This window comes from Thamnophis elegans, chromosome 2, assembly GCF_009769535.1.
Source record: "Thamnophis elegans isolate rThaEle1 chromosome 2, rThaEle1.pri, whole genome shotgun sequence".
NCBI lineage: Eukaryota > Metazoa > Chordata > Lepidosauria > Squamata > Colubridae > Thamnophis > Thamnophis elegans.
The window spans coordinates 75,969,595-75,995,101 of record NC_045542.1 but is presented as its reverse complement, the minus strand read 5'-3'; the positions used below and the strand labels follow the sequence as shown (position 1 = coordinate 75,995,101).

The window sequence follows — 25,507 nt, the reverse complement described above, 5'->3', positions numbered from 1 at the left end:
TGCCGCCTCCATGGCCTGCCCGCTGTTCTCACAGCACCTTGCACAGCACAGTGAAAGTATGTTTCACAATGGAGGAGATAGGGTCCCCTCCTCCTCCTGGAGCCCATTACGACATAGAAGCCACCCTGCCCCACTCACCTCTGGCAACAGCAGTGGCGGCAGCTTGCTCTCGTCTCCCAGATGTCAGTTGCTGTGAGGCCGCACCTCCCTGCCTCCCAGCTGATTGTCAGCACACTGCTAATCTGCCACTCTCGGTGGGCTCTAAAGCAGCAGCAGCAGAGTGATCAGCGTGCACAAGGTTCAAGACATACACGTTTCTTCTGGCCTCCTGTGGCGGGGGAGGCAACAGGCCTGGGGCTGCCAAGTGTGGGGGTTGCACCTTGGATGTAAGGGGGAGACTCCGCAGTCGCCAGCACACTACTTGGTTGCCCTGGACTGATCTGCTTTAGAGATTCTGCAGCTCCTGTCACTCCAAATTGCACATTGGCTCATCCTGGGGACCAAGTACTGGACCAGTGTAACAATCTTTCTCTATCTGTGCCTGGCCCACCGGATCTTTCCAGACACACAAGAATTGTTCATGTGCCTGATTTGTCCCAGATAAGTGGCTGTGCACCTGCATGGGCAAGTTACATTATTCTGTCTGTTCTTGTGCAAACACACACACACACACACAGACATACAGAGATTCAATAGGGAAGAGCTGTCTTTTATAGCCAAACATGTATTCTTGCAGAGAGAGAGTAAGAGAGAGAATGAGAGAGTGGGGGGGAGAGACGAGACAGAGAGTGGGGGGAGACACAGAGAGATAGAGAAGAGACAGAGAGAAGAGAGACACAGCTAGAGAGAGAGAGACCCGTTTCCCACAGAAAAGAAAACAGGGAGCCACAAAACCTGGTAGAGGTGTGTCATGTGACTGGGTGGGAGTGACATTGAGTTGGCCACGCCCACCCAGGTTTTGTGGCTCTGTTTTCTTTTATGTGGGAAACTGGTCCAAATGGCTCTTTGAGTGTTTAAGGTTGCAGACCCCTGGTGTACTATGGATCAATAACAAATTCTTTGCAACTGAAGAGGGAATGCAATGGCGCTAGGCTGCTAGATACCAACACCTTCTGACAGTATATTGGCTATCCAGGTTTCCTGAACACTTCTGTTAAAATACTGCTCTAATTATATTTATAATGTCTTTATAACTGACTTTTTCAGAGGAGAAAATATGGCAGCTTTATGAAGAAGGGAGGTCTTCTCAAATTTTATTCTCACAAGGACAACCCTATTGAATGGATTGCACTGAGATAAGTTATAGAGCCGAGGTGGCGCAGTGGTTAGGGTGCAGTACTGCAGGCCACTTCAGCTGACTGTTATCTGCAGTTCAGCGGTTCTAATCTCACTGGCTCAAGGTTGACTCAGCCTTCCATCCTTCCAAGGTGGGTGAAATGAGGACCTGGATTGTTGGGGGCAATATGCTGACTCTAAACCGCTTAGAGAGGGCTGAAAGCCCTATGAAGCGGTATATAAGTCTAACTGCTATTGCTATAAGTTTACATATGGTCACCCAGTGAGATCTGAAATCACAAAGAACTGAAGTTGGATCTAGTGGATCAACCATTACAATACAGTAGCTCTAGTGTAGGTTAATAGGCTATGCCTATTGTATCTGGGCTGCAATACCTCCAAATGGCAACGGAGACACCGAAAAACCCGATTGCCATCCAAAGATTGTCAAAATTTTTGCACATAAGTCACAGAGGACAGAGCTGAGTAAAAACAGATGCACACCCTCACAACAGCGGAAGTTGCTGAAACCCAGGTAGTTGATTCAGCTCCGTGAGTCTTATGACCACGAGTCATAATCGCTTCCTCCTAGCTAGAAAGTGTGCCCTACACTGGCAATTTCTTCAACAGCATATAATTGACATATAATCCTTGGCGCAAGAAACAATTTTAGGATGTCTGAAGGGAGCCAAAAGGGTTCGCAGAAGAAGAGTCTCTCAATACCTGTCAATGACTACTTCAGCTTCAACTGCAATAATACACCCGCAAACAATGGATACAAACTCAAAGTAAACTGCTCCAAACTTGATTGCCGAAAATACAACTTCAGCAACAGAGTGGTCAATGCCTGCAATGCTCTACCTGACTGTTGTTACATCCTCAAACCCCCACAGCTTCAACTTCAAACTGTCTACCGTGGACCTCACCCCATTCCTAAGAGGTCCATAAAGAGGGCATGCATAAGCGCACCAGCTACCGTCTCTGTCCGACTGCACCCATTTATTTGTACTCATTTCTTATGTAGATACTTATACCTGCTTATACTTATATGTTATATTCATACTTATACTTGTTTTCTCATATATGCTTGACAACCCAAATAAAATAAAATAAAAATAAATAAATTCACAATTAGCTACAACGATGGCGGAACCAGGGAAGTATTACAACCGATCCAGCTGGAAGGCGCCCGTGCAATATTATTCTTATTTGGCTGGAAGATGAAGCACAGCCTGTACGCTTCCGGCCTGCCAACATCTTACAGCTAACCTCCTCCTTCGGCCTCATCATTTCCCTCCTTCCCACGAAGTTCCCGCCCTTAAAGGGCAGAGCATTGTACTGTAGCGCGAGGCCTGGCGGGAGTGGCAGTCCGGGCTTTTAACCGAGGGCGCAGTGGCCGCCGGTTGTTGTAGTCGCTCGAGTGTTCTTCTTTTTCTCCCGTGGGAGTCTGGGAAGCGGCGGGTCCGTTTTGCTCAGTCTGGCGGAGGCAACGTTGACGCTATGGCAGCGGGCAGGTCTGTGCGAGCGGCGCGGAGTTGCTTGAGTCCTTTGCTCCACTTGAATTATCCTCGGTTCCACTCCAACAGGTACGGGCGACTCACACTCTTTTATTCCTCGCCCGTGGCTTTCGGGCTGGTTATGCTCCGTCGCCGCGAGTCGCTTTTTCTCGCCGCGGCTTATCTCAAACGTGCGGTTCCTCCTTAGGGTTGGACGGGACGGTGCGCAGCTTTGTTTGCGTGGTCCCTATTTGCAGCGAGGGTCTTGCAAAGCAAGGCTCCTTGGGGGAATATTTCGATTTGAATCGTTTCCCCTTGGATGCCCCTTGCGGCTCTTGGAGAAACACGAGGCGATGCAAGAGCCACGGCGGCTGCCTGCCTCCTCCGCCTGCCTCCCAGATTCCCTCGCTGTGGTTGCCTCGCCCATGCTCAAGAAGGGCATCCAGCCTTAAGAGGGTGGGTGTGGGGAGCGTCCTAGCTCCCGGGTGCATCTTTTTCCGAGCGGCACCTTCCCGAGAATTTGTGAGTTTCCTCCTTCCTCCTCAGAGAAAGGAATCTATAGGATGCGAAGGTCCGGCCGTGAAAGAGAAAGGCCGTGTCCTCATTCCAACGGGGTGAAAGAGCCGTTTTTGCTCAGGGTTGGGTGGGGAGGAAGCGTGGGCTCGATATTGGTTTCGCATGATGACTCTTTGCGGTATAGGAGCCAGAAGTGAACATATCTGACATCGCTCCAACCCCGCCTGGTCTTTTCACCTTTCTTTCTCTTCTCTCAGCACAGGCTTGTTTCTACCCGCACACTTTTAAATCAGCTAATATTTTACCCCCCACCCTACCCCCCAATGTTCACTATTGCCTTCAGTCTGATATTTTAATCTCTGGGGCTACCCTTGAAAGCAGGAGAAATCCTTGCAGAAGAGATTGGGGGATCGATTTGGGGGAAGAGATTTTCAATTAGAAGACCAGGAGTTTCTCTACCACATGTCTTCACTTCTGTACAGTAATAGAGTTGTACAGATGCTTCCAAGTTTTCTGAGCAACTTGCAAACCAAACACAACGTTAAAATATAAATACATGGATTGAAACCTGTTATAGTAAGGTATAGCTTGAAAAAGAATAAGCTTTTATCTTCATTGATACAAAGCTAACTTTGATCTCCAAATGAGTGATGTTTGCAGGCAAATGCCTCTGAATATGCTGATTAGGTAGATTGGCCATTATGATATCCTTCATAGAACCATCTAACCGCCTTTATTCCTATTCCAGTCTGTGATATCTCTTTCATTGCATACTTGAAAAATAAAATTGATCAAGAAATATTGAAAATGACACTTGATTTCATAAGTACTAACATTAGAATAACTTGGACAAAATGTCAATGAAGACTCAATCATCCACGCCAAAGGTATCTAAAGGTTGAATCACGGCAACTGGACCTCTCTGCCTAAATAATTTTGCTTTGACTAATGAAGTTACTTGGATGAGCAACAAAACATTAACAAAGTTTGACCCAGTTGCCAGGATTTAATATTTAGATAACATGGACAAAACTTTCGGGGGTGGTGGTGGTTAGAATGTCAGGATTCAGGCTGAAAATAGATCTGTCTGAAACACTTGAAATCCACAGTGAAAACCTTTAAAATACTGCTGATCAACATGATTTTTAAAAAGTTCCAATAATTGGGCTTAATTCTTTGGAATAGTTGTTTAGTTGTTCAGGTAGGTTCAGACACTATATATTTTCCAGCAAACTCCATTGTTCTGCAATACCAACGACTATTGGTAAGCAGGCTATGCATATTAATGTAGAGCATAATATGTAAATGAGGAAACAACTTCTAGGGGCTTTTGTTGAGTGCTGAGTTATAGTGTCATCCAATTATCTACAACAATATTATATTGCCATGAAATTTGCGGATCCTTTTCCTGCTTCTATTCCCTCTGTTTCACCCGAATTCCCTCCAAACATAATACTTAGCAGATTTTAAACATTTTGGTATCTTTAAATGACATCGAAATAAGATGAGCATGCTTCTATGGATGAATAAGGCCTGTCTAGCTCATGGGTCAAGGACTAGATAAAGGCAAGACCATGGTAACAAAAAAAGATGTAGGGAAATGTTTGTGTCATTGTTAATTACAAGTGGGGGAAATCCCACGTAGTGTATATACACACACAGTATATGTATATCGGGTGGGTTCTGGCAGTCACTACTGGTTTGCTCGTGGGCACATGATGCACGCTGTACATATGTGCTTGATGCACACTGCGTGTGTATGCGCAGTGCAATAAAAACTGTTCTGTGCAGAAGCAAAAAACAAGATGGTGGTGCCCTCTTGAGAACTGGTTCAGGGGTGTGGCAGGCCTGGGTCACTGCCGTTCCAGAGAGCCAGGCCACCAAACCACTACCGGTTCGGCCAAACCGGTAGGAACCCACCACTGATGTATATGTATCTTCTCTGCCATGATTCCTGCCTTATGAAACATTCTTCCCTCTCCCCCCAAAAATGTCCCTTTTGACATTTCAGAAGTCCCTCAAGAACAGCTTATGTCACCAGGCCTGGAGCTTCCAGGGACCTGGAGATATATTTAGGTAGCCCCATTGCTAAGAGACTGTTGTTATCCTCTCTTTATTTGTTTTTATGATACTTTTTAATATGGATTTTATATTTTTATATTGTTTTTATATGTCTTGTGGTTTGTGAGATAGGTAGCTATACATATTTGAAAAACAAAAACTTCACAAATGTTCTGTCCTGTGTGTAACAGACCCACAGATGAATAAACCAAAGTAGCAGAAAAGCAAACTTCTTATCCTATATGTAAGTAAATGATTTCACAGCAAATTCTAAAGTTAAACATTGAACTTCCCTTTTGAACTTAGCAAAGGATCAGCAAACACCCAGCATGTGATAGACTTAAGTCAACTGTACAAACATCTATGTTACAAAAGACATATGTATTCCTTAGTAAGTTAGATTTCAACACCATTCTGAGGGTGTGTTGTTCCACTTCAGCTTTACTCTGAGAATGTTCACCCCAGGGTATCAAGTACATTATCTCTTGAAGATGACTATTGATCAAGTTTTCTTTCACTTACTCATCCATACTGTGTGTCTGATGGCAGAATGTCTAAAGCAGACCTTCTAAAACCGAAGAGGATTCTTGGACAGGCTCACACAGAAGGAATCAACTGTTGAGATTTTAAACTTGGATTTTTTTTAGAATCCAGAAGATCAAAAATTCACCATCCTTTATTGAACCCTAAATTAAATGGGTTGCTAATACTTAGAATAGTGGTAGTCAACCTGGTCCCTACCGCCCACTAGTGGGCGTTCCAGCTTTCACGGTGGGCAGTAGGGGCTTGCTATAACTCTGCTTTATAAATTTTATAAAGTAACGTTACTTCCCTACTTTATAAATCACCATTACTGTGGAACCGGTGGGCGATTAGAACATTTTACTACTAACAGAGATACAAAAGTGGGCGGTAGGTATAAAAAGGTTGACTACCTCTGACTTAGAAGTATCCAGACAGAGCTAACAGCTGTATTGAATCAATGGAAGCTTGTGTATTGTATCACACAGAGCACAGTACTGTAGAGGAACCTGTTCTAGAATTGGAAGTGCTACAGTAATTAAAAACACAAGAGTGCTCACTGTGATTTAGTGTTTTGGAATATCTGACTTGTCATTCTGACAAAATAATTACTCAGACTCTGTTGAAAAAAGTGGTCCTGCTCCAGCTGTTGTCATTGAGGCAAGTCCCTTACCTTTCTTCCTTTTTTTTGTAGCTGTGGTTCACACCCAAGGCCACAGTTAAGTAGTGCAATTTAAATATTTCACCCTTTAGACAGATTTTTCTAGGTCCTGAAGCATATGAGGCAAAGACAGGTAAAGGACAAAGGACAGCTCTCTTATATATTAAGTATTTATATCAAGATTTGGCCCTAAAAGACCAAAGAAGGTTGATAACTTGACATAGAAGGAAGTGTTATAAATTAAGCGGGTATGTGTTGTGCTGCAGAATTTACTGACCTGGTAAAAGAGAGTGCATGTCTAGACAGTGATGTGCTTTAAGTACATTTTTGGCAAAGGCTCATTCAAATTCACTGTCACGCAATAAACAGCATGTGCAGTTATGTTCAGATATAAACAACCAGCGAGAAAATGTAAGCATTTAAAGGGCAGCTTGTTTTAGAGAGGAGATTTATGAGCTGTTCTGAATGTTTGTGAACTTATTTCAAGTTTATATCCTTTGACTGGCTGCCTCACTAATCTAAGCCTCATTCAAGCGTTTGCCTGAACCTGTGGAGAAGAAATGTGGCTGCGTACACAGTCCTGACCTGTCCTTCTCCAGCCTTTCTGTCTTGAAGTGAGACAGCTGAAGGGGGCCTGTGTGCTAAGAATGGAGATAATTCAAGGAATCGGGAATCCTAGTTACCTGCTATTAATTTGGCAGGTAAGCCTTCAAATTTTAGTTGATTTAATCACTGTCAATTTATAAAAATTCTACTTGCAGATTAAAATTTGCCTTCTGGAAAAAGCAGAAAAGAATTAAAAGGCAAAATATTCCCTGGTATATTAACCAAGCTCAACCCTGCTTAAATTCCCAAGTCCAGATATAATCAACTTGATGGTTCCCTTCTAATATGCAGATATTGCAATTTATTATATGACATGAGACCCACCATTTGCCAAGCAGAGGTATGTCCAACCTTTTGGCTTGCCTGGGCTGCATTGAGTGAAGAGGAATTGTCTTGGGCTGCATATATAACTATATATAAAGTTTATGATCTTGTGGGGTTGCATTACTACCTGTCCAGGACCACATAAAGCCCAAAGTGGACACCCCTATACTAAACTATAACCTTTCTTTTAGCTACATATATCACTTTTGTTTTTGTATCTCAAAAAGAAAATTCCTCTTCTGTCCATGGGTACTTCATCCACAATCGGTCCTCATTTAGCAATTACAATTGGGATTGGCAACTTGGTTGTTAAGCGAAGCAAGTGAAATTACAACTCTGCTTATGATCTTACTTCAGCTTTCCTTTTCAAAAGTCATAAATGCAAGAATTGGTCACAAAGTTAATCTGTCATCACCACTGTAACTGCAGTGGCTGTATGAGGCAGGCATTAAAGGTTTGAAGGTTTTATTCGACTTGTATGCCGCCCTATTCCCGAGGGACTCAGGGCGGCTAACAAAACCAAGGGGGGGGGGGGGAGGACAATACAAAAAGGAAAACCACAACAAAAACAAACAACAGTACAAAACAGTCTAAAAGGTCTCAACATGCAAACCCATTCGAGTAGGGGATGGGACTCAGCAGCCCCAGGCCTGCTGGAACAGCCAGGTCTTGACGGCTTTACAGAAAGCCTGAAGGGTGGTGAGGGTCCGAATCTCCACAGGGAGATCGTTCCAAAGGGCCGGAGCAGCCACAGAGAAGGCCCTCCTCCGGGTGGTTGCCAGCCAACATTGGCCGGCCGATGGAATTCGGAGGAGGCCTAATCTGTGGGATCTAATGGGTCTAGAACTACCTATGAGGCGGTCGCTGCCAATAGCCCATGTACCATTAGATGAGTATATAATTGTGTACTTGATAAAGGTTGTCTGTAAATGATTCTTAGAGAAAGTTTTGGTATTTACTTTGAGTGCTTGTGGTTTTTTTAAACTAACTTTACTATGCATTGCATGGTGTCATACAATTGACCTCTTGATAATAAAGATATAGTGAGTGGGGTGCTGTTGTAGAAGGCAGGGGTAGCAACAGAGAAGATGCCCACACAATTACATGTTTAAATGAAGAAACCTGAAGCACATCCACTCTGCCAGAATGTACCCTAGCAGGCACAAATAATTGTGGGTAGACTTTCAGACAACCAAGCCCTAAGTCTTGAAGGACATCGTAGGTAATAACCAGCACCTTAAATTGCATATGGAAGTAAGCTGGCAACCAATGCAACTTTACTCATTGCTGCTTATACAGCTGCATTTCAAACTTGTTGTATCTCCTGGATGGTCTTCATGGGTAGCCCAATGTGGAGTGCATTGCAATAAACCAGTTGTGAGATGCCCAGGATATGAATGAAAGGCGCCTCAAGTTGACGAAAAATGTATTTAATAGTAAATTGTTATCAGTAGCTGGCAGTATAACTATGTGTATATGTACTGGGGAGAAGGGACTGTGGAATCTAATCTTTACCTAATGTTTTTTTTGTGTTTTTGAGAAGTTGTTTTTCCTTTACAAACTGGCTAGATAGGGGATAACATTAACAAAATCCTAAAAGCTAAGGATTTTGTTGGCTGGAAGTCTGAACTATTTTCCACATTGCATTCTTCTTCACAAGCTCACTTGCTGCCATCGTTATTGCCCAAATTATTAGTATAACCTGTCAGTGGGCTTTAATAAAAATCAGTTGCCCCACTCAATTATTAGCTGGATTGCTTAAAATTAAATGTGAGTTTGAGCAATATCTAAGCATCTAAAATATCATTGGGAAACAAATTAGAATTCCGAATAACATTAGCACATTTAATTAAATGCCCTTGTGACTATTTACCATACGGATTCCCATGTTGCTGTAGCTGAGAATTAAACGTGGATTCAGAGCCTTTTCATAATTGTATGTGCTTCTACACAAAGAAACAGTAGCAAAACCGAGTTTTCCTTATTGAAAGCAAAGTAATTTTGTTCACTCAGGTTTTGTATATTGAGTTCTACCTTGTACATCTACATTTGCTACAGCTATTTCTCAGCTGAGTAAAGTCACCTCTGCTGAATAAAGTATATAGTTTACTGTTGCATTACATAGGATGTTGATAGAATCCTTTGTACTTATTTATATTTCTAAAATTCTAATAAGCATAGAAAATAGATGCCTGCTCTAAGTTTCCATTTTGTTGATCATATACACAATGTTAGCCCATAGTGTAATTGTAAACATTTCCTTGTGTTATAAATGACAAGGAGTGTAGGGCTCTCCTTCCTTGTTAGGCAGTTGCTTTCTTATGTTTTGTGCCTATGTCTTGAAGGTGCTAGACAGGAGGGGAGGGGGAAACTATCATAGTAGATAATGTCCTTTGCCCATGATAATCATCCAATCTGTAAATCAGCAAAATCTGAAACAAATTTCCAAACTAAGTAGAAACTTCCTAGCTATTCATTTTTCCTTGATAGAAACCAAAAGCTTTCTCGGTACCCCAGTTAATAAGTGACTCTTTATTTTTAAAATAAATTTGAAATGTATGCTTCTCTACATTTTTGGTCTTTGTTGTTTTAGAGGTTTGCTCTTCGCCTTCAGTACTGCTGCACAACAAAAGAGCACAGGAGATGATTGTGGCCCAGAAGATCCTCAGAATGAACCTAGACAGATCTTGAGGGGAGAAAATTTAGAGCACAAGACCATCAAGCTAGAAGAACAACTCCGCGTCTTAACAGTGAGTAACTTTTTTTCGTTTGACATCCAGAATAAGAGATCCACACATCTAAATTTCTGTGCATTTTCTTAAAGATTCAGCTCTATAACTTAAAGAGTTTTTTTAATCTATGGGGCCCTATAGAGTATTTGTCATTTACTAAAGATTAATACTGCTACATCTATCAAATTGCAACTGAAATTGAAGATGATTTAGAAATACATTGTTCCAAATAAAATAGCCAAAGAGCAATTTGGCTACCTCTGGCTTCTCATGCCACAGTGGTTAATGCATCTAGTTGATATCTATTTTACTCCACCAGGATGCCAGTGGGAGAGATGAGGGACACTAAGAGATCTAAGAAGAGAGAGTAGTTAACAATTTATATCTTCTGCATAGGGGAACCTTGATGAGATGTTAGCAGTCTTAAATGTCTGAATTAATGATACTGAAAAAAAGAAGGAAAGAGTTTTATTGGTCCTAATAAGCAGCCTGGGAATTTGGGCAGCAGCTATCTCTTCCATTCTTGACCAAGTTTTCAGTTATATGAACATTTGATGTTATCATAGATACACAAGTGTATATTGTCTATTGATACGTAAGTGTCCACTGGATACACCAGAAGAACCTAATGATGTGATAGCCCCTTAAGCAAAAAAATTTAGGCCCCCTTAAGGTTGACTAGATCAAAAAACACTCACAAAATATTTAGAGCTGTACTTCATTGATATAAGCCATTATAACCGAAACTTGCAAGTCTGACTGGTTTCCCCTCTGATACCAGAGGGAGTTAGGGAGGAGTCTTTTTGAGTCTCTTCCTAAAACGCCCTGGCTCTGAATAGTTTCTTCAAGGTCATCTCTGTGGTTCCCCACCTGATGACAGATATCTCTCAAGATTGTCTATAGTTTCAGCCAGATTTATGGCAATAAGAACCCTTTGTATTGGCAAGGGTTAAGATTTTTTCCTATAGCCCAATAAGGTAGCAGAGAGTACTAACACACCCAGATGGGATCGTGACCAAAAGGACTACACTTTGTACTCCTGCTTTCTTTCATTTTGCTATACCAGATGATGTGCACAGAGGGCAGGGCTGACGTCACTACGATACGACATGCAATCTTGAAGTTCCAGGATTGCTGTCGATATCTCTGTTGCTGGACGGTCCTTTATGGACCTAAACCATCCTGTAGAGACAGTGATAGAGAAGGGCATGTCCTGCTGATCTCAGGGGCTTCGCAAAGACCCTGATCGATCCAGGAGAAGCCCTTTTTTCCGGCTACAAGAGAAGCAGGTATTGAAGCTGCAGAAGTTTGGGACAGACCCCTGAAATGGAAGTAGAACCATAGAGAGAGTGTGAGAAATGGTGAGAAAAATTTTACTATTAGAGAACACCCAAAAAGACTTAGAGTTAAATTAAAATTGAAGACAGAAGAAAGCAAGTGGCGAATTAAGCCTGGATTAAAACTATTGTGTTATCTCTCTCACTTTAATTTCGTTTCTTTCTATGGATGGACTTTTTACAAATGCCTCTTACTTTTAAATTGGACTGGTATTTTCTTTTTCCTTCTTCTATTTTTCCCCATTTTTTGTATTTGTGGATTAAAATTCTCTTTCCTCTCAAGGCTTGGCTGGATCGTAACTTTTAAGCCTTTTCTCTCTCTCTCTCTCTCTCTCTCTCTCTTCTTGAGTTCAGAGATTAAAGAGAGAAGTCAAAGCAGAGAAAAAAGAAGTAACACTGCCTCCTAGAGGATGGAGGCTTGGTAACATCTGATATTACAAGGCTATTAAGCACGTTTTGTTTATACAGGTGCTCTTTTGGATTAAAGAGAAAGCCTTGACTTGAATGATTACACTGAATTTGTTTGAAACCTAGAAAAAAGCTTGGATGTTTTGGTGGCAGTGTTTACAACCCGGCAAAATGGCGCAACATGAAGAAGAAAAGGAATTAACATTACAAATAATTATGCTAGAAATTCAAAAAGTTCTAATAATCACAGAGAGAATTGATAAGAGACTTGAGATTATAGAACAAAATACAGAAAGAATGGATGGAAGAGTTGAGAATATTTACAAAACAATGATGAAACTTGAGGACAGAGTTCAAAAAACTGCAAAGAAATATGAACAAAGTGATAAGAAAATTGTTGACACTGACAGCAAACCGAGAGTGGAGAGAAATGATATGTGTGAAATACTGAAAGGAGAGATCGATGAACTGGAACTCTATCTCAGACTTAAAAATATAGAAGAAGAAAGGGCAGAAAATTTGGCAGAAACAATGAGAATAATTTTGGCAGAAGCAACAGTGATAACTAAACGCAAGCTGATGGAAGGAACATATGGAGAGTTTCAACTCTCTATAACAGTGGTTCTCAACCTTCCCAATGCCGCGACCCTTTAATACAGTTCCTCATGTTGTGATCTCCAACCATAAAATTGGTGTCTCAATTCCTAAGACCATTGAAAATATGTGTTTTCTGATGGTCTTAGGCGACCTCTGTGAAAGGATTGTTTTTCCTATAGCCCAAAGGGGTCCCGACCCACAGGTTGAGAACCACTGCTCTATAAGATATGGAATGAACAACAAGTTTTGAAGTGGTCTCCCATAGCTGCCTTTTAGGATTATTATTTTATTTAAACTATTTTTCACGCTCGCTTTATCCTCATCCTTTTTATCATTGTCACAAGTAGCATTCCCAACTCTGCTTAGCTTTCTAGCTTATCTATGCATGCTATTTGCTGTGGTTACTAAAATAGTTTTTAAATAACTTTGCTGGCTATTACCTTGGAAAATAATTTCTTCTTCCACATATTTTATCAGAGTTATAAGAAACAATTTATGTAAGAGCCCTGCTTTTTCATTTTCCCAATTTTTTTATTGCTGTTGTATTGCATAACAGTTGCATATTGATCTATGTTAGTGGTTTTCAGACATTTTGTTCTCAGGATGCGTTTATATTCTTAAAAATGATTGAAGACCCCAAAAAACCTATGTTTAGGTTGTTTATATCTATTAATATTTATTGTATTAAATATTAAAATTCAGAAATTTAATTTAGTTGACTTCAAGGGCCAGTGAACGGGGTCTCTGAAATGGCACTTTTACCTATTTCTTGTTTATGATTATGGTGGTAAGGCTGAGCCCATTGGACAGATAAAAAATAAGAAGTTTTAACTACCTCTTCTAAACCCCCTTCAGTTCTACACACGGCAGCCCAATTTGACTTTACTATCGTGGTTGATGGTTCTTGCTACCACCACTTCATCTAGGAGTGCTTCATCCAGGATAGGATAGGATAGAATAAAATAGAATAGAATTCTTTATTGGCCAAGTGGATAGTCACAAGGAATTTCTCTGTGTTCATATGCTTTCAGTGTACATAAAAAGACGAGATCTAGGAGAGATCCACCTCCATCCACAACCTGCAAAAAAAAATAGCGACCCCATACCTTGTACTATTTTCTGGCAAATTTAAAGGAGTAAAAATGAAATAATTTCTGTATCCCCACTTGCTGCCTCTAGAGCAGCGGTTCTCAACCTGTGGGTCGGGACCCCTTTGGGGGTCGAACAATCCTTTCACAGTGGTTGCCTAAGACCATCGGAAAACACATATTTTTGAAAAAATATGGAAAACATAAAATAATTTTATGGTTGGGGGTCACCACAATATGAGGAACTGTATTAAAGGGTCGAGGCATTCGGAAGGTTGAGACCCACTGCTCTAGAGTATTGAGATATGGGGCTCAAATGAACTCTTCCTTCTCTGTCCTTTGATTTAGGAGGCCTTCTAAGTCAAGGGTGTCAAACCTGCATTGTCATGTGACGTATCAAGAGTTGCTAAACTGGGAGCATGTGTGGCTAGTGGGTGATGCATGCAGGCCACGAGCTGTGAGTTTGACACCCTGTTCTAAGTGATAAATAAAAATTAAGCCTTATTGAAAGAAAGAAAAACAGAAAAAGGAAAAGGAAAAATTGTTTAGATAGTCAGAAGGAAACGTTCAATGGCAAATGAATGGCAAATTGCCCAGAGTCCCTCTCAGAGGGAGGGAGGGAGGAAAGGAAGGAAGGAAGATCAGTTTTCAGGTGGCAACTTAGGAGGAACTTTATAGCAAAGGTAATGCTGTTCTATTTAGAGCTAATTGCTACAAGGAGGGTCCAAATTGCAAACAACACTAGAATTACTGAACTTGTACAAAGAAAACAACGCCAGAGAAAATAAATTATGTTAAGAAATATACCCAATCAAAATAATTCATTTTATGAAGAATTTCTAGCTGAGCTTGTTGCTTGTTTTCTAAGACAAGTTAATGCTTGAAGCTAAAGTTCCCTTCTCGCTTATCTGGATTTTTTTTCCAGCTTTTTGTAACCTTCCTTTAAAGATGTTTGCTCTATTTTTAGGTACGATGCTCAGCTATTTCCTACCAACAGTTTTTAAAAGAAGTAAAGCCTGGAGAAGGAACAGTTGTGGGTAGAAATCTAGAGAAAGAAGGATTGTGGGGAATATATTCTTTTGTTATATGCTAAAGTAAGCATCTCTCCTCCGGAGGATCCTATTTAATTCAGGGCTATGGATTCCTTATCTGGGAATTAAGCTGTCAATCTTGTAAATGTCAGGTGGCATCCCACCTGGAGAAATGGAAATTGCTATCAAGATAATATTTACTAATGCGGCTTCTACATCAATCTATTTTCAGTAAATAACAACTCTATTGCCTATGAGTAAATTGTCAAGCTGCATTAAATATTTGCAGCGATATTGAAATCCTCTAATCGTGTTACTTGGATTAGAATTCTTTGATCTGATTCTGCTTCTTCTCTGCATGTAGGAACGATACCAAAGAGCCCTAATGGATTCTGAAAATGTCAGACGTAGAACACAAAAATTTGTTGAGGATGCTAAGATTTTTGGTAAGTAAACAAACAGGCCAATGTTGTGCCAGAGTTTGTTGCAGTACTACCTGTATATATCCAGCGGTATTTCTTATGACTGCACACATTAAAAATGATTCCTACGAAATGCTTTGGACCTCATGAGTCCTGCTCTCTTCTCTTTATTGAAGAACTCCAGTAATGTTTTAAATTCTGAATGAGTCTAAAAAAAGATACCACTAGTTTAGATAATCCATCCTTAAAGTTAAGGTTACTCATAATATTTTTTGCATGACACTTTACAGTATCAAGTGAAACAAAAACAAAATAACACACAGTAAAGCAACTTAATGGTTAAAAATTAAAGCTGCAGTGAAAACACCATCTCAGTGAAATGTAGTGGTTAAGATATTGGAGTAGAAGTATAGAGGCCTACATTAAAATTTCTTGTTAACTGTGGCAGCCTAATGGGTAACTTAGGGTCAGTTACCCTCTCTCAGCCAAAGCCACCTGTTGGTACGAGAAAAATAGAAGAGTAGTGTGTTCACAATCCTGAGCGCCTGAATGAAAGGCAGGTTATAAATTTAATAAATGATCATTTGTGGATCAAAACTCAATAATAGCCTCTGAGACCCAATTTTATTACTCCATATTTCTAAATAAAATGGAGCATAAAATAGTTGGGTTAACTCATTAGTGACCTGAAGATGACCATAGAGTGAAGCCTCAAAAGAAGATAGTTGCTGTGACTGAACAGTTTTTTACAGGTTAAAAGAAATATATACTAGTGATGCAAATATGCAATACCTGGATGGCAATTTGGTGGAAGCATAAAATCAAATCACTTGTAAACACTGTTGTCCCTGAGGCCCAGGAAGTCCTTTTACTTCAGATAATCCAAGATCCCAAAATGTTTTTATTCTCCTAAACTATTGTCATCCTTATTTTTTTTTTTGCTGATCTTTATGTCTGCAGGCATCCAGAGTTTCTGTAGAGATCTGGTAGAAGTAGCAGATATCCTGAAAACAACTTTGGAGATTGTTGTAGAAGAAGAAGATGACCCAACTCTGACCCTGAATAAGATCTGTGAAGGCCTGACTCTTATAGAAGTCAAACTACAAAGCATCTTTACTAAGCACGGTCTGCAAAAAATGAACCCCATTGGTGGCAGATATGACCCCTATGCCCATGAAATTGTCTGTCATGTGCCAGCAGAAGATATGCAACCGGGCACTGTGGCTTTAGTGACTGTGGATGGTTACAAACTTCACGGCCGCACAATCAGACATGCACATGTAGGGGTGGCAGTAGAATCTCAAGAATGTGATGAACCTCCATCTTAGCAATTGGGATCCTATGAACTTATTTCTTTTGCCCGCATCATCATTGCTGCTTTATTTATTAAGCCACACAGATATGATTTGCTGGCCTCTCAGGATTGGCATGATCCTTTGGCCTTCCTTTTCAAGCTGTCATTATTCAATGTTAGTTTTTCCTGTTGTGTAAAGATATTTTTTCGGTTGTTTCACAAATGTGGTGCCCTCTTTTCTGTTTGTTAATTTTAAGCCTGCATTAAAAGGAATGTAGGATTCATTCCAACAATGCACAGACCTATTGAAAAGTCAGTCAGTAAAATCCCATTGATTTCAATAGGCTTGTTCAAGGGTGACTAAAACTGGATCCTGTTCTCTGAAAAAGGCTTTCCTCCCAAGATTTATTTTTAATTTGCTTGTTAATCACACTATTGTTCCCATTTTCTTTTTTTTATAATCTGTGATATATATTTCATCTGAGCTTTATTTACATTAACCCAGAGTCATTCTTATTTCAATCTGGATTTTTTTTCCATTTATGTTTTTATTCATGTGTTATTTGAGACATTCTCCTTAAGCAATACAAGATTTTATTTTATTTTTTCGCCTTTAAATAGGTGGACAATGGTAGTTCTGTGGTTCTTCTACAATCAGTCATGTTTGGGAGAAGATTCTAGGCACCAGTTAACGACTTAAGTCCAAGACTGCCTTCCTTCTGAATCCAATTTCAACTGTTCTTGGGCATTTGTAACCCAAGAATGCATGTGCCAAATCTTGAAGCTTCAACACTTCTCTTTTTGAAAGCTTTTTAGATTTGGTTTTGCATCTCAAAATTTCCCTGAGTGCTTTGGCCAGTAAAAGAATATTCTCGGTCCCAAATTACTTCTGAAAATGGATGCATAGATATAATATTTGTTTTCTTGAACTTTTCGAGAAGCTGCTTTCAAATAGGGGTATGATACCTGTCTTATCTTACAAGAATGGTTTGGCTAGTTTAAAATTGTCATGTATTTTGAAGATGAACATCTTTTGGGGTACTGAGTAATACAGTGGAGTTTATTATGCCCAGCCAAATGATTTATGATGTTGTTTTCCTCTTAAATTGATTTTGAATATGGTCTTCCACATTATGATCTAACTATCCCATCAAACCCACAAATTTGGCATCAAGATTTTCCACATTTCAAAAATTGGCTTAATTCAATAAAAGGTCCTCTAAACATAGCATTTTAAAGTGGGAAAAATCAATACTTGGTATAAAACACCTGTCTTATATCAGGGGTGTCAAACTCAAGGCCCGGCGGCCAGATCCAGCCCACGAGGTGCTTAGATCTGGCCCATGGGGCCATCCTAGAATCAGCAAAGGACCAGCCTACAGTGCATGTGGCCTTCCTGAGTTCTGTTTTTGCTGGCAGAGAGTTGCAGGAAGTCTTCGCAGCCAAAAACAGAGCTCGGGAACCCGTTTTTGTTGGCAGAGTGCTCGGGCCACCACACGGCCCCCTGAACACAAGTGACATCTAGCTGGCTACGCCCACCCCAACCACATCAAACCTGCCCTCCTGAAATCAAACACAAACCTGATGCAGCCCTCAATGAAATTGAATTTGACACTCCTGCCTTACATGGAGCAGGTCAGTTCATAATTCAGATTATCGAGTCTCTTGCAACAAGATCCTTATTGTGAAGGATCGTCCCTTGGAATTACGTACTGTTCTGTACTATCAAACAATGACTGGATTAGATGAACTAGTGAATAGCAATATAAGAATGATTCCTCAATAATTCTGCAAATAACCTGCTGCCATTTTCCAGCACAGCCTGATATATTATCACCAGTGATGGAAAGGGATGAATGGTATTGGCCTTTTGGGGAGGTTTTCAACTTTGAGATAATGAATATGCAAATGTTAACTGAGACAGATATTAATTTAGAAATGATTATATGCCGTCCGTTTTATGTTTAATTTAGTCTTTTTTTAAAAAATAAAATAAAACAGTTACAGAATCACTGAGTAAATTTAATTCGGGATCAAACCTGAAAATGTGAGCTTTGATATAAATGGGAGCTGGCTTTATGGAGCTATTCAACTCTGAATAAGCCCATATTGTGCAGCAAAACATAGTTCTGATCAAAGCTGCAATGAAGTCTGCTATTGAATCTGTGCTGCTTATATCTGTTGATAAAACAGAGTCCTTGCTATTTTCCTAGAGAATCACTCTTGAATAGCAAACAAGTAGGAAAAAATCAATTCTGATAGGTGAAACTAGGGGCAAGTTGTAATGATGTACATTTGATCAAGAAACCAACATACTGCACTTTTCGGACTATAAGACGCACCATGATTTTGAAGAGATTTTTTTTTAAAAATTACCTCCCAAACCCTCCGGACACCTTGTTTTTTGCACACACAAAAAAAGAACATGCAGAGCTTTGGGAGGCTTGTAAAGTATTCCTAGGGGTTGAGGGGGGACCAAAAAAGAGCAAAAAAAGGCCCATTTTTCGCAAAAAAAAAGAAAAGAAAAAGAAAAGCATGCAGAGGCTTTGGGAGGTTTGTAGAGTGCTCCTGGAGGCTGGGGGAGGGGGCAAAAAAGAGCAAAAACCGCTCATTTTTTTGGCTTGTTTTTGCCCTCCCCAGCCCTCAGGAGCACTTTGCAAGCCTCCCAAACCTGCAGATCCATTTTTGCAAAGGGGGTGGGGTTTCAGTAGGCCAAAAATGCTATATTCAGTGTATAAGACGCACCCAGATTTTCACCCCCTTACTTTATTAAGATGGACTACAGCAACAGAATTTTGCAGTCCTGATTGTGCTTTACCTCTCCTCCCTCTTATAACCAGTAAATTGGGGAGGAGCCAGCCTTCTGAATGTTTTCCTCCTTCCCAGGATTTGAGAATGCTTCAGCCCCCATTTGCTTATGTGATGGTTCTTGCCTTTTCACCTAAGGTTGTCTTCTTGGTACAGAGGTTACCAAGGTGAAGCTTGGTAATAGTCCTTTTAGACTGTTCATCTGAAGATCCTTCACTCCAAAGTGAGGAAAACGCCCTAGGGCCTTTATGCAACATAGTATTGTGATGGGTGTGGGGTTTCCTTTAGAAGGAGTGGGTGTTTTAAGGGATAAAGTTGGCCAAAGCATGTCTTTGGGACTAAACAAAACCAGTATTGTGTAATAGGAAGTACATTTGGGGTTGCTTTGATATTTGGGTGAAGGTGAATGAAGAAAGTCTGCTTCATGTGCAAACCATAATTTGGTTTGGTCTCAGCCCAGAGGAGTATGGGATAAAGCCATCCCAGGAGGGTTATCTCCAAACGAACATACCTAGTCTACCAGTTTCTCTACAACAAAAGAAGCCATGAAGTTAAGAAATGCAATAATTGAATCCTTTGGTCAGCCATAATGATGTGATAGATCAGGATATAATGTAAATTTGCCAAACTTCGCCATATATTTCTGACCCTCCCACCCAAACCATACAATGACAGCCCAAGATGGAGGGGGAAAAAAGAATGGATTTCTAAATTGGAAAACTAAACACATCTACTGACAACACAACAATACCTCTAATTCTGCTATTTTTCATTGAACAGCAAGTAGTTGCACCTAATTGTCCTTGTTTGATATATAAAGCCTAAGAAGGTTCACCCCAAGAGCCGAGGTGGCGCAGTGGTTAAATGCAGCACTGCAGGCTACTTCAGCTGACTGCAGTTCAGCAGTTCGGCTGTTCAAATCCCACTAGGCTCAAGGTTGACTCAGTCTTCCATCCTTCCGAGGTGGGTAAAATGAGGACCCGGATTGTTGTTGGGGGCAATATGCTGACTCTGTAAACCGCTTAGAGAGGGCTGAAAGCCCTATGAAGCAGTATATAAGTCTAACTATTGCTATTGCTATTTGGGTGGGAGGTCAAAACAATTCCAGTTGTCAACCAGATTGGGAAGTTGAACAAATGCTCTGAAAGGAGATGATGACAACTCATCTAAATATTGCGAGCAAATGAAGTCATTATGGAGTCATCAGGAATCAAGATTAATTTATAGGAGTATTGTTAGTCTTCCGGCAGAATTGATGTAGGGAATAATCATTTAGAAGTTGTTTAGAACAGAAGCAAAAGAATTGTTATGGAGTGTCAGGGAAGTGCATAGGGGTGTCAATCTGGTGGCCCGCGAGCGGGATGCATCACATGCAGGCCATACCCATCCCAGCTCTTCGAATAGGGAAAACATCACATGATGGCAAAGTGATGCTGCAAGTTTGAGACCCGTGGCTCATAGACTAAAAGCAAGGCAAAGTATAAAACAAATATGCTTGATGAATGACTTGGGGGGGGGGGATACACTTTAAGAGAATGATCAATTACTGTGCTACTGTGTTATCTGTAGAGAAAGAATGATAGTTACAAAGAACGTAATTAAAGAACCATTTCAAGCAGCGGTGGTTTCCGGCTGCTGCTACTGACGGTTCTCTCAGGGACGTGCTGCGTGTGTGCGCACATTTGCAGTACTAAAAAAAAGCTGTGCATGCGCAGAAGCAAAAAACAAGATGGCAGCACCTATGGCACCTCCGAGAGAACCGGTTCGCGGGCATGGCAGGCCGAGTTACTACCTACTTGGCCAAACTGGTCTGAACTGGTAGGAACCTACTGTACTTCTGATTCCAAGGCAAGGAATGATTTAGGATTATGAGGGGCAGAGAAATGCAGAATGATATAGATAAAAAATAAATTGTTTTGGAAGTGGGGGGAGGAGGAGCCTTTGCGGAGTGAATACAATTTAAATAAAGACTTTAGGGAAGAAATGGTAAACAGAAGACCGCTCTGCAAAAAGCAGACCACGATTGAATGAAGGACCAGCAAATAGACTGGCTCTTGATAATTCCTCTTTGGACAAGGAGAAGACTTGAAATTGCTCACAAATGTCCAGGAGAGTGGTCTCTGGTGGGCTTAGAGCTTTGGGAGAGGAGGAAATAGCCCGGTATTCCAATCATGGCTGCAGGGGTGGGTTTCTCGCCCCGTTCCAACCGGTACTAGCGTCTGTGCAATGCTCCAGCTGCTCCTGGAGAATTGCGCAGGCGCAGTATGCATCCTGCGCATGCGTGGAAGCACAGAACTCGTCAAAACCGGGTAAGGAACGCAGGCGGGTGGGTGGGCCCTTCGCCATTCCCGGAAGTTACTTACTTCCGGGTTCGCCGACCAACCGGTTCGCGGGGACCGCCACAAACCGGTTGAAACCCACCCCTGCATGGCTGACACCTTTAAAAGGCTACTGGGTTCACATACTTTTCTAATCATTTTCAGAAATTGCTTGTTAACTGCGTTTCTGTTGTTAGGATCATTGGGCTCAGATGTGATGCACAAAGTGGATTTCCTTTGATCCTTAGCTAAAGAAGTTTTAACTAGAAGCTAATTCAGGACAGCTTTATATAGGGAGGTGCCAGGCAGTTTTTTGTTTTTCAGCATAATTGAATGTATCTGTATGAGAAAGAAAACAATTGTATAAATTGCTGATTTAAGAAAAAAAAGAGTATGATAAAATTAATGGTCTTGTGGAATGCTTTGTGCAAATATGGAAGGAAGGGTTGGTTTCATGATAAGAAAGGGATAAGATGGAAGGAAAGTCTGCATGAAAATAAAGCATGCATTCAGCAGGAATGCTTGTGGAGATATCTGAAGTGTGTGGGTTGCAGGAGTGTGTACTTTGGTATGCAGATAACACAGTGCTCTTTGCTGAAACTCCAAATGATTTGCCCAAAGTTGGATGCAATTAGGAACATCTAACTGACAATTAGTTTACGAAAGACCAAGGTCATTGAGTAGACAACTATAAGTTTTACATAAACAGTGAAAAAGTACAGCAAAGAGATACATTTGTGTCTCTTGTCTGAATGTTTCCAAAGATGGGATGATGAATCTAGAAATTTTTAAATGCTGGCAGAAAGATACTACATGACCCATGGTTTGATATGAAGAATGAATGTTTTCCAAAGAAGTAAAAATGACTATGCAGAAAACCATACTTCAGCCTACTTAATTCTATGGAAGTGAACGCTGTATACACAGAGGAGGAGAAATGGAAGTTGGCTGGACAAGAGAATGACATAATAGTGAATGTTGCTGCTATAAATAAGATGTGGTTGTCTTCCTTTTCTTTTGCAATGCCTTCATCTATCTGCCTCCTTTTTTGCACTTGTGTAATGTTGCTTACTTAAAAGGAAATATAGTCATCGCTAAATATACACGTAGGTACATGTCTACAGAGATTACATATATATCCCACTTTTCAAGATACAAATCCTACAAAACAGCTCACATAAATAAATCAGTTTTTGTGATTTGTAATTATACAATTAAGGTTCCTGATTTAAAAAAAAAATAGGGCAAAAGCAAAAGCTTTAGTGGTGCCAGAGGGAGCTTAATTTTTTCCCCTTCCTTACTGGCTTTGTCTATAGACGTATCTAGGAGTTGGATCTACATGAACATCTGACTTTAAACTGTATAGGTTATGTCGTATGTGACTAGAACAAGCTTGATTAATTTCTAGTTCAGCATACTGTGGTTCGGTGTGTTGTGCATATCTAGTCCATTCAACCTAATATACCTAGAAGATGGCTTTGCATCGGAGACTTAAAGTGTTGTAATGTCTCTTGAGTCAAGCTTAGTTCTGGTGACTACATGGCCATATGTATGCTGGGTTTTTTGTTGTTGTTGTTGTTGTTGTTGTTATTTTTTGCAGCAACGTACGGGTGAATTGCTTCAAGGTGGCGGAGTGGTTAAATGCAGCACTGCAGGCTACTGCTAGATCAGCAGGTCAGCGGTTCAAATCTCACCGGCTCAGGGTTGACTCAGCCTTCCATCCTTCCGAGGTGGGTAAAATGAGGACCCAGATTGTTGGGGGCAATATGCTGACTCTCTGTAAACTGCTTAGAGAGGCCTGAAAGGCCTATGAAGCGGTATATAAGTCTACTGCTATTGCTATTGCTATTGCTATTTGGGGATTTCATGCAACTTCATGAATTTCCAGATCTCATGTGTAAGTTACTAATCAGCTCTAACTCAACTTATTACAGATAGTCCTCCCTTAATGACAGCAATTGGGACTGGAATTTCTATTGCTAAATTATCCGGTCATAAATGTCACGGAGCTTTTAGATGTCATATAACTGCCCCGCCTTAGTAACAGAAATTCTGGTATTTCCATTTGCCATTAAGCAAATCACTGTGGAATGTTAATGTGAAGTCCAACATGTGGTTACCATTTGCCATCTTTTATGACTATGCTTCTTGGAAACCAGCAAAGATGGTAGCAAATGGCAATCATGTGACCACGCTGCTGCTGAATCGGATATAAGTATGAAAGCTAATCATAACTATCCTTTGTTCAGCACTGCAGTCCCATTGTAAGTATGAATGCTTGCTGAATGAGTAATTGTTAAATATGAGCCATTTGTATTTATGTCATTGATTTAAATTTATTGGCTGCCTAACTTTACTGGAGTCTAAGAAAAAGTTTTAAAACAGTTAACGATATTAAATCAATAGGCAAATCAATGCTGATTAATAAAATCCACAAAACAAAGCAGGGGCCATTAAACAAATAGCAAATATCAATTCCAAGCCAGAGATCAAAGCTTTCCAAAATCTCGGGAAAGCAGGCTCCAGTTTTATCTCTGGGGGAGGATGCTGTGTTGGAAGTTGAGGGCTAAAACAGAGAACATGCACTTTCTTAGTCCCACAAGATGGCAGTGTTCAAGGGAAAGGATTTTGAGTGAACCTATTGGGCAGGCAGAATCAATTCCAGACAAATAAGTTTCTCAATTATCCAGGTATCTAATTGAGTTGTTTCAGTTGAAGTCAGTTTAGTGTTTGTTACCTATGGATCTGGCAGGCTAACCTGTGCAAACAATGTTTTCTCAAAGGAGACTGGACAGCCTCTTGTCTGAAATGATATGGGATTTCCTGCTTTAGCAGGGGGTTGGACTAGAAGCCCTCCGCGGTCCTTTCCAACTGTTATTCTGTTCTGTTGTGAATTATCGTTTGAGGGGGGATCAATGGCATTGAACTATACCAGGGGTAGTCAACCTTTTTATACCTACCACCCACTTTTGTATCTCTGTTAGTAGTAAAAATTTCTAACTGTCCACCGGTTCCATAGTATTGGTGATTTATAAAGTAGGGAAGTAACTTTACTTTATAAAATTTATAAAGCAGAGTTACAGCAAACCTCTACCGCCCACCATGAAAGCTGGAACGCCCACTAGTGGGCGGTAGGGACGACCACTGAACTATACAGTAACTACACCAAGGGAATGCAGTGGCTACTTCCTGGTTCAGTGTGCCTGGCAAATGCACTCTATGTTGGATGAATTCTGGAGTTAAGTAAAAACAAACAAACAAGCCAGGTGCTTCAAGTACTACCTCCCCTCTTGCACCATCGCAGGAAGATCTCAGGAGCCAAAAGAGGAGCCTCTATCTTCCCTTTCATACTCAAGTCGCTTCCTGGAGAGTTGCGCCTCTGTGGTGCAACCCCCAAAGTCCCCCATTCCCCATGATTTACCTTTAGACTTAGAATAACTTTATTATCGCTTTGTATGTACACTAATCAGCATACATTAAAATGAAATTTCATTACATACAGCTCTCAAAGGGTCTTTCCACCTCTTAATATACATTGACTGTCCCCCGATACCACCACTAGACGACATCGCTATGGCTCACTGCCTTAGAAGAGTGAGGAAAATCCTCAGGGACGTCTCACATCAGCCCTTCTTTATTCTCCGACCATCTGAAAGGCAGACATGAGGATGGGAAATAAAAAAAGAATAAAAATGGGGATGCTTCCTCTTGCTTGGAGAAATGGAGGGGGGGGAGAGAATGGTAGGCTTGTTTAATGCTTGGGGGGGCTGGGGGGGAACCAGACCCCCCTTTTTTCAAAAGAAAAAGGGCAGATTGGCTGGGGGGGAAAGGGGGGATCAGAAAGGCATCAGGCATTCAGAGCCCCCCCAGTTTTCCTTCCCCCCTCGGTGATCTTGATGGGGGCGGCCATCTGAAAGGAGACATAGAAACATAGGTAAACAGGGTGAAGAACAGTTTTTATTATCCGTGGGCTGTCAGACTCCTGAATGAAAAATAACTCTACAACAACAT

General features: G+C 40.9%; 1 protein-coding gene across 1 annotated transcript; it reads left to right on the top strand.

The window, feature by feature from the left end:
- Positions 1 to 2,670: 2,670 nt before the first annotated feature.
- Positions 2,671 to 17,455, top strand: GRPEL2 (GrpE like 2, mitochondrial). The gene is made up of 4 exons (XM_032209947.1): positions 2,671 to 2,861; positions 10,055 to 10,211; positions 15,019 to 15,100; positions 16,037 to 17,455. Exons 1-4 carry the CDS (start codon positions 2,776 to 2,778, stop codon positions 16,402 to 16,404), a joined length of 693 nt encoding a protein of 230 aa, XP_032065838.1. The 5' UTR covers positions 2,671 to 2,775; the 3' UTR covers positions 16,405 to 17,455.
- Positions 17,456 to 25,507: the final 8,052 nt, after the last annotated feature.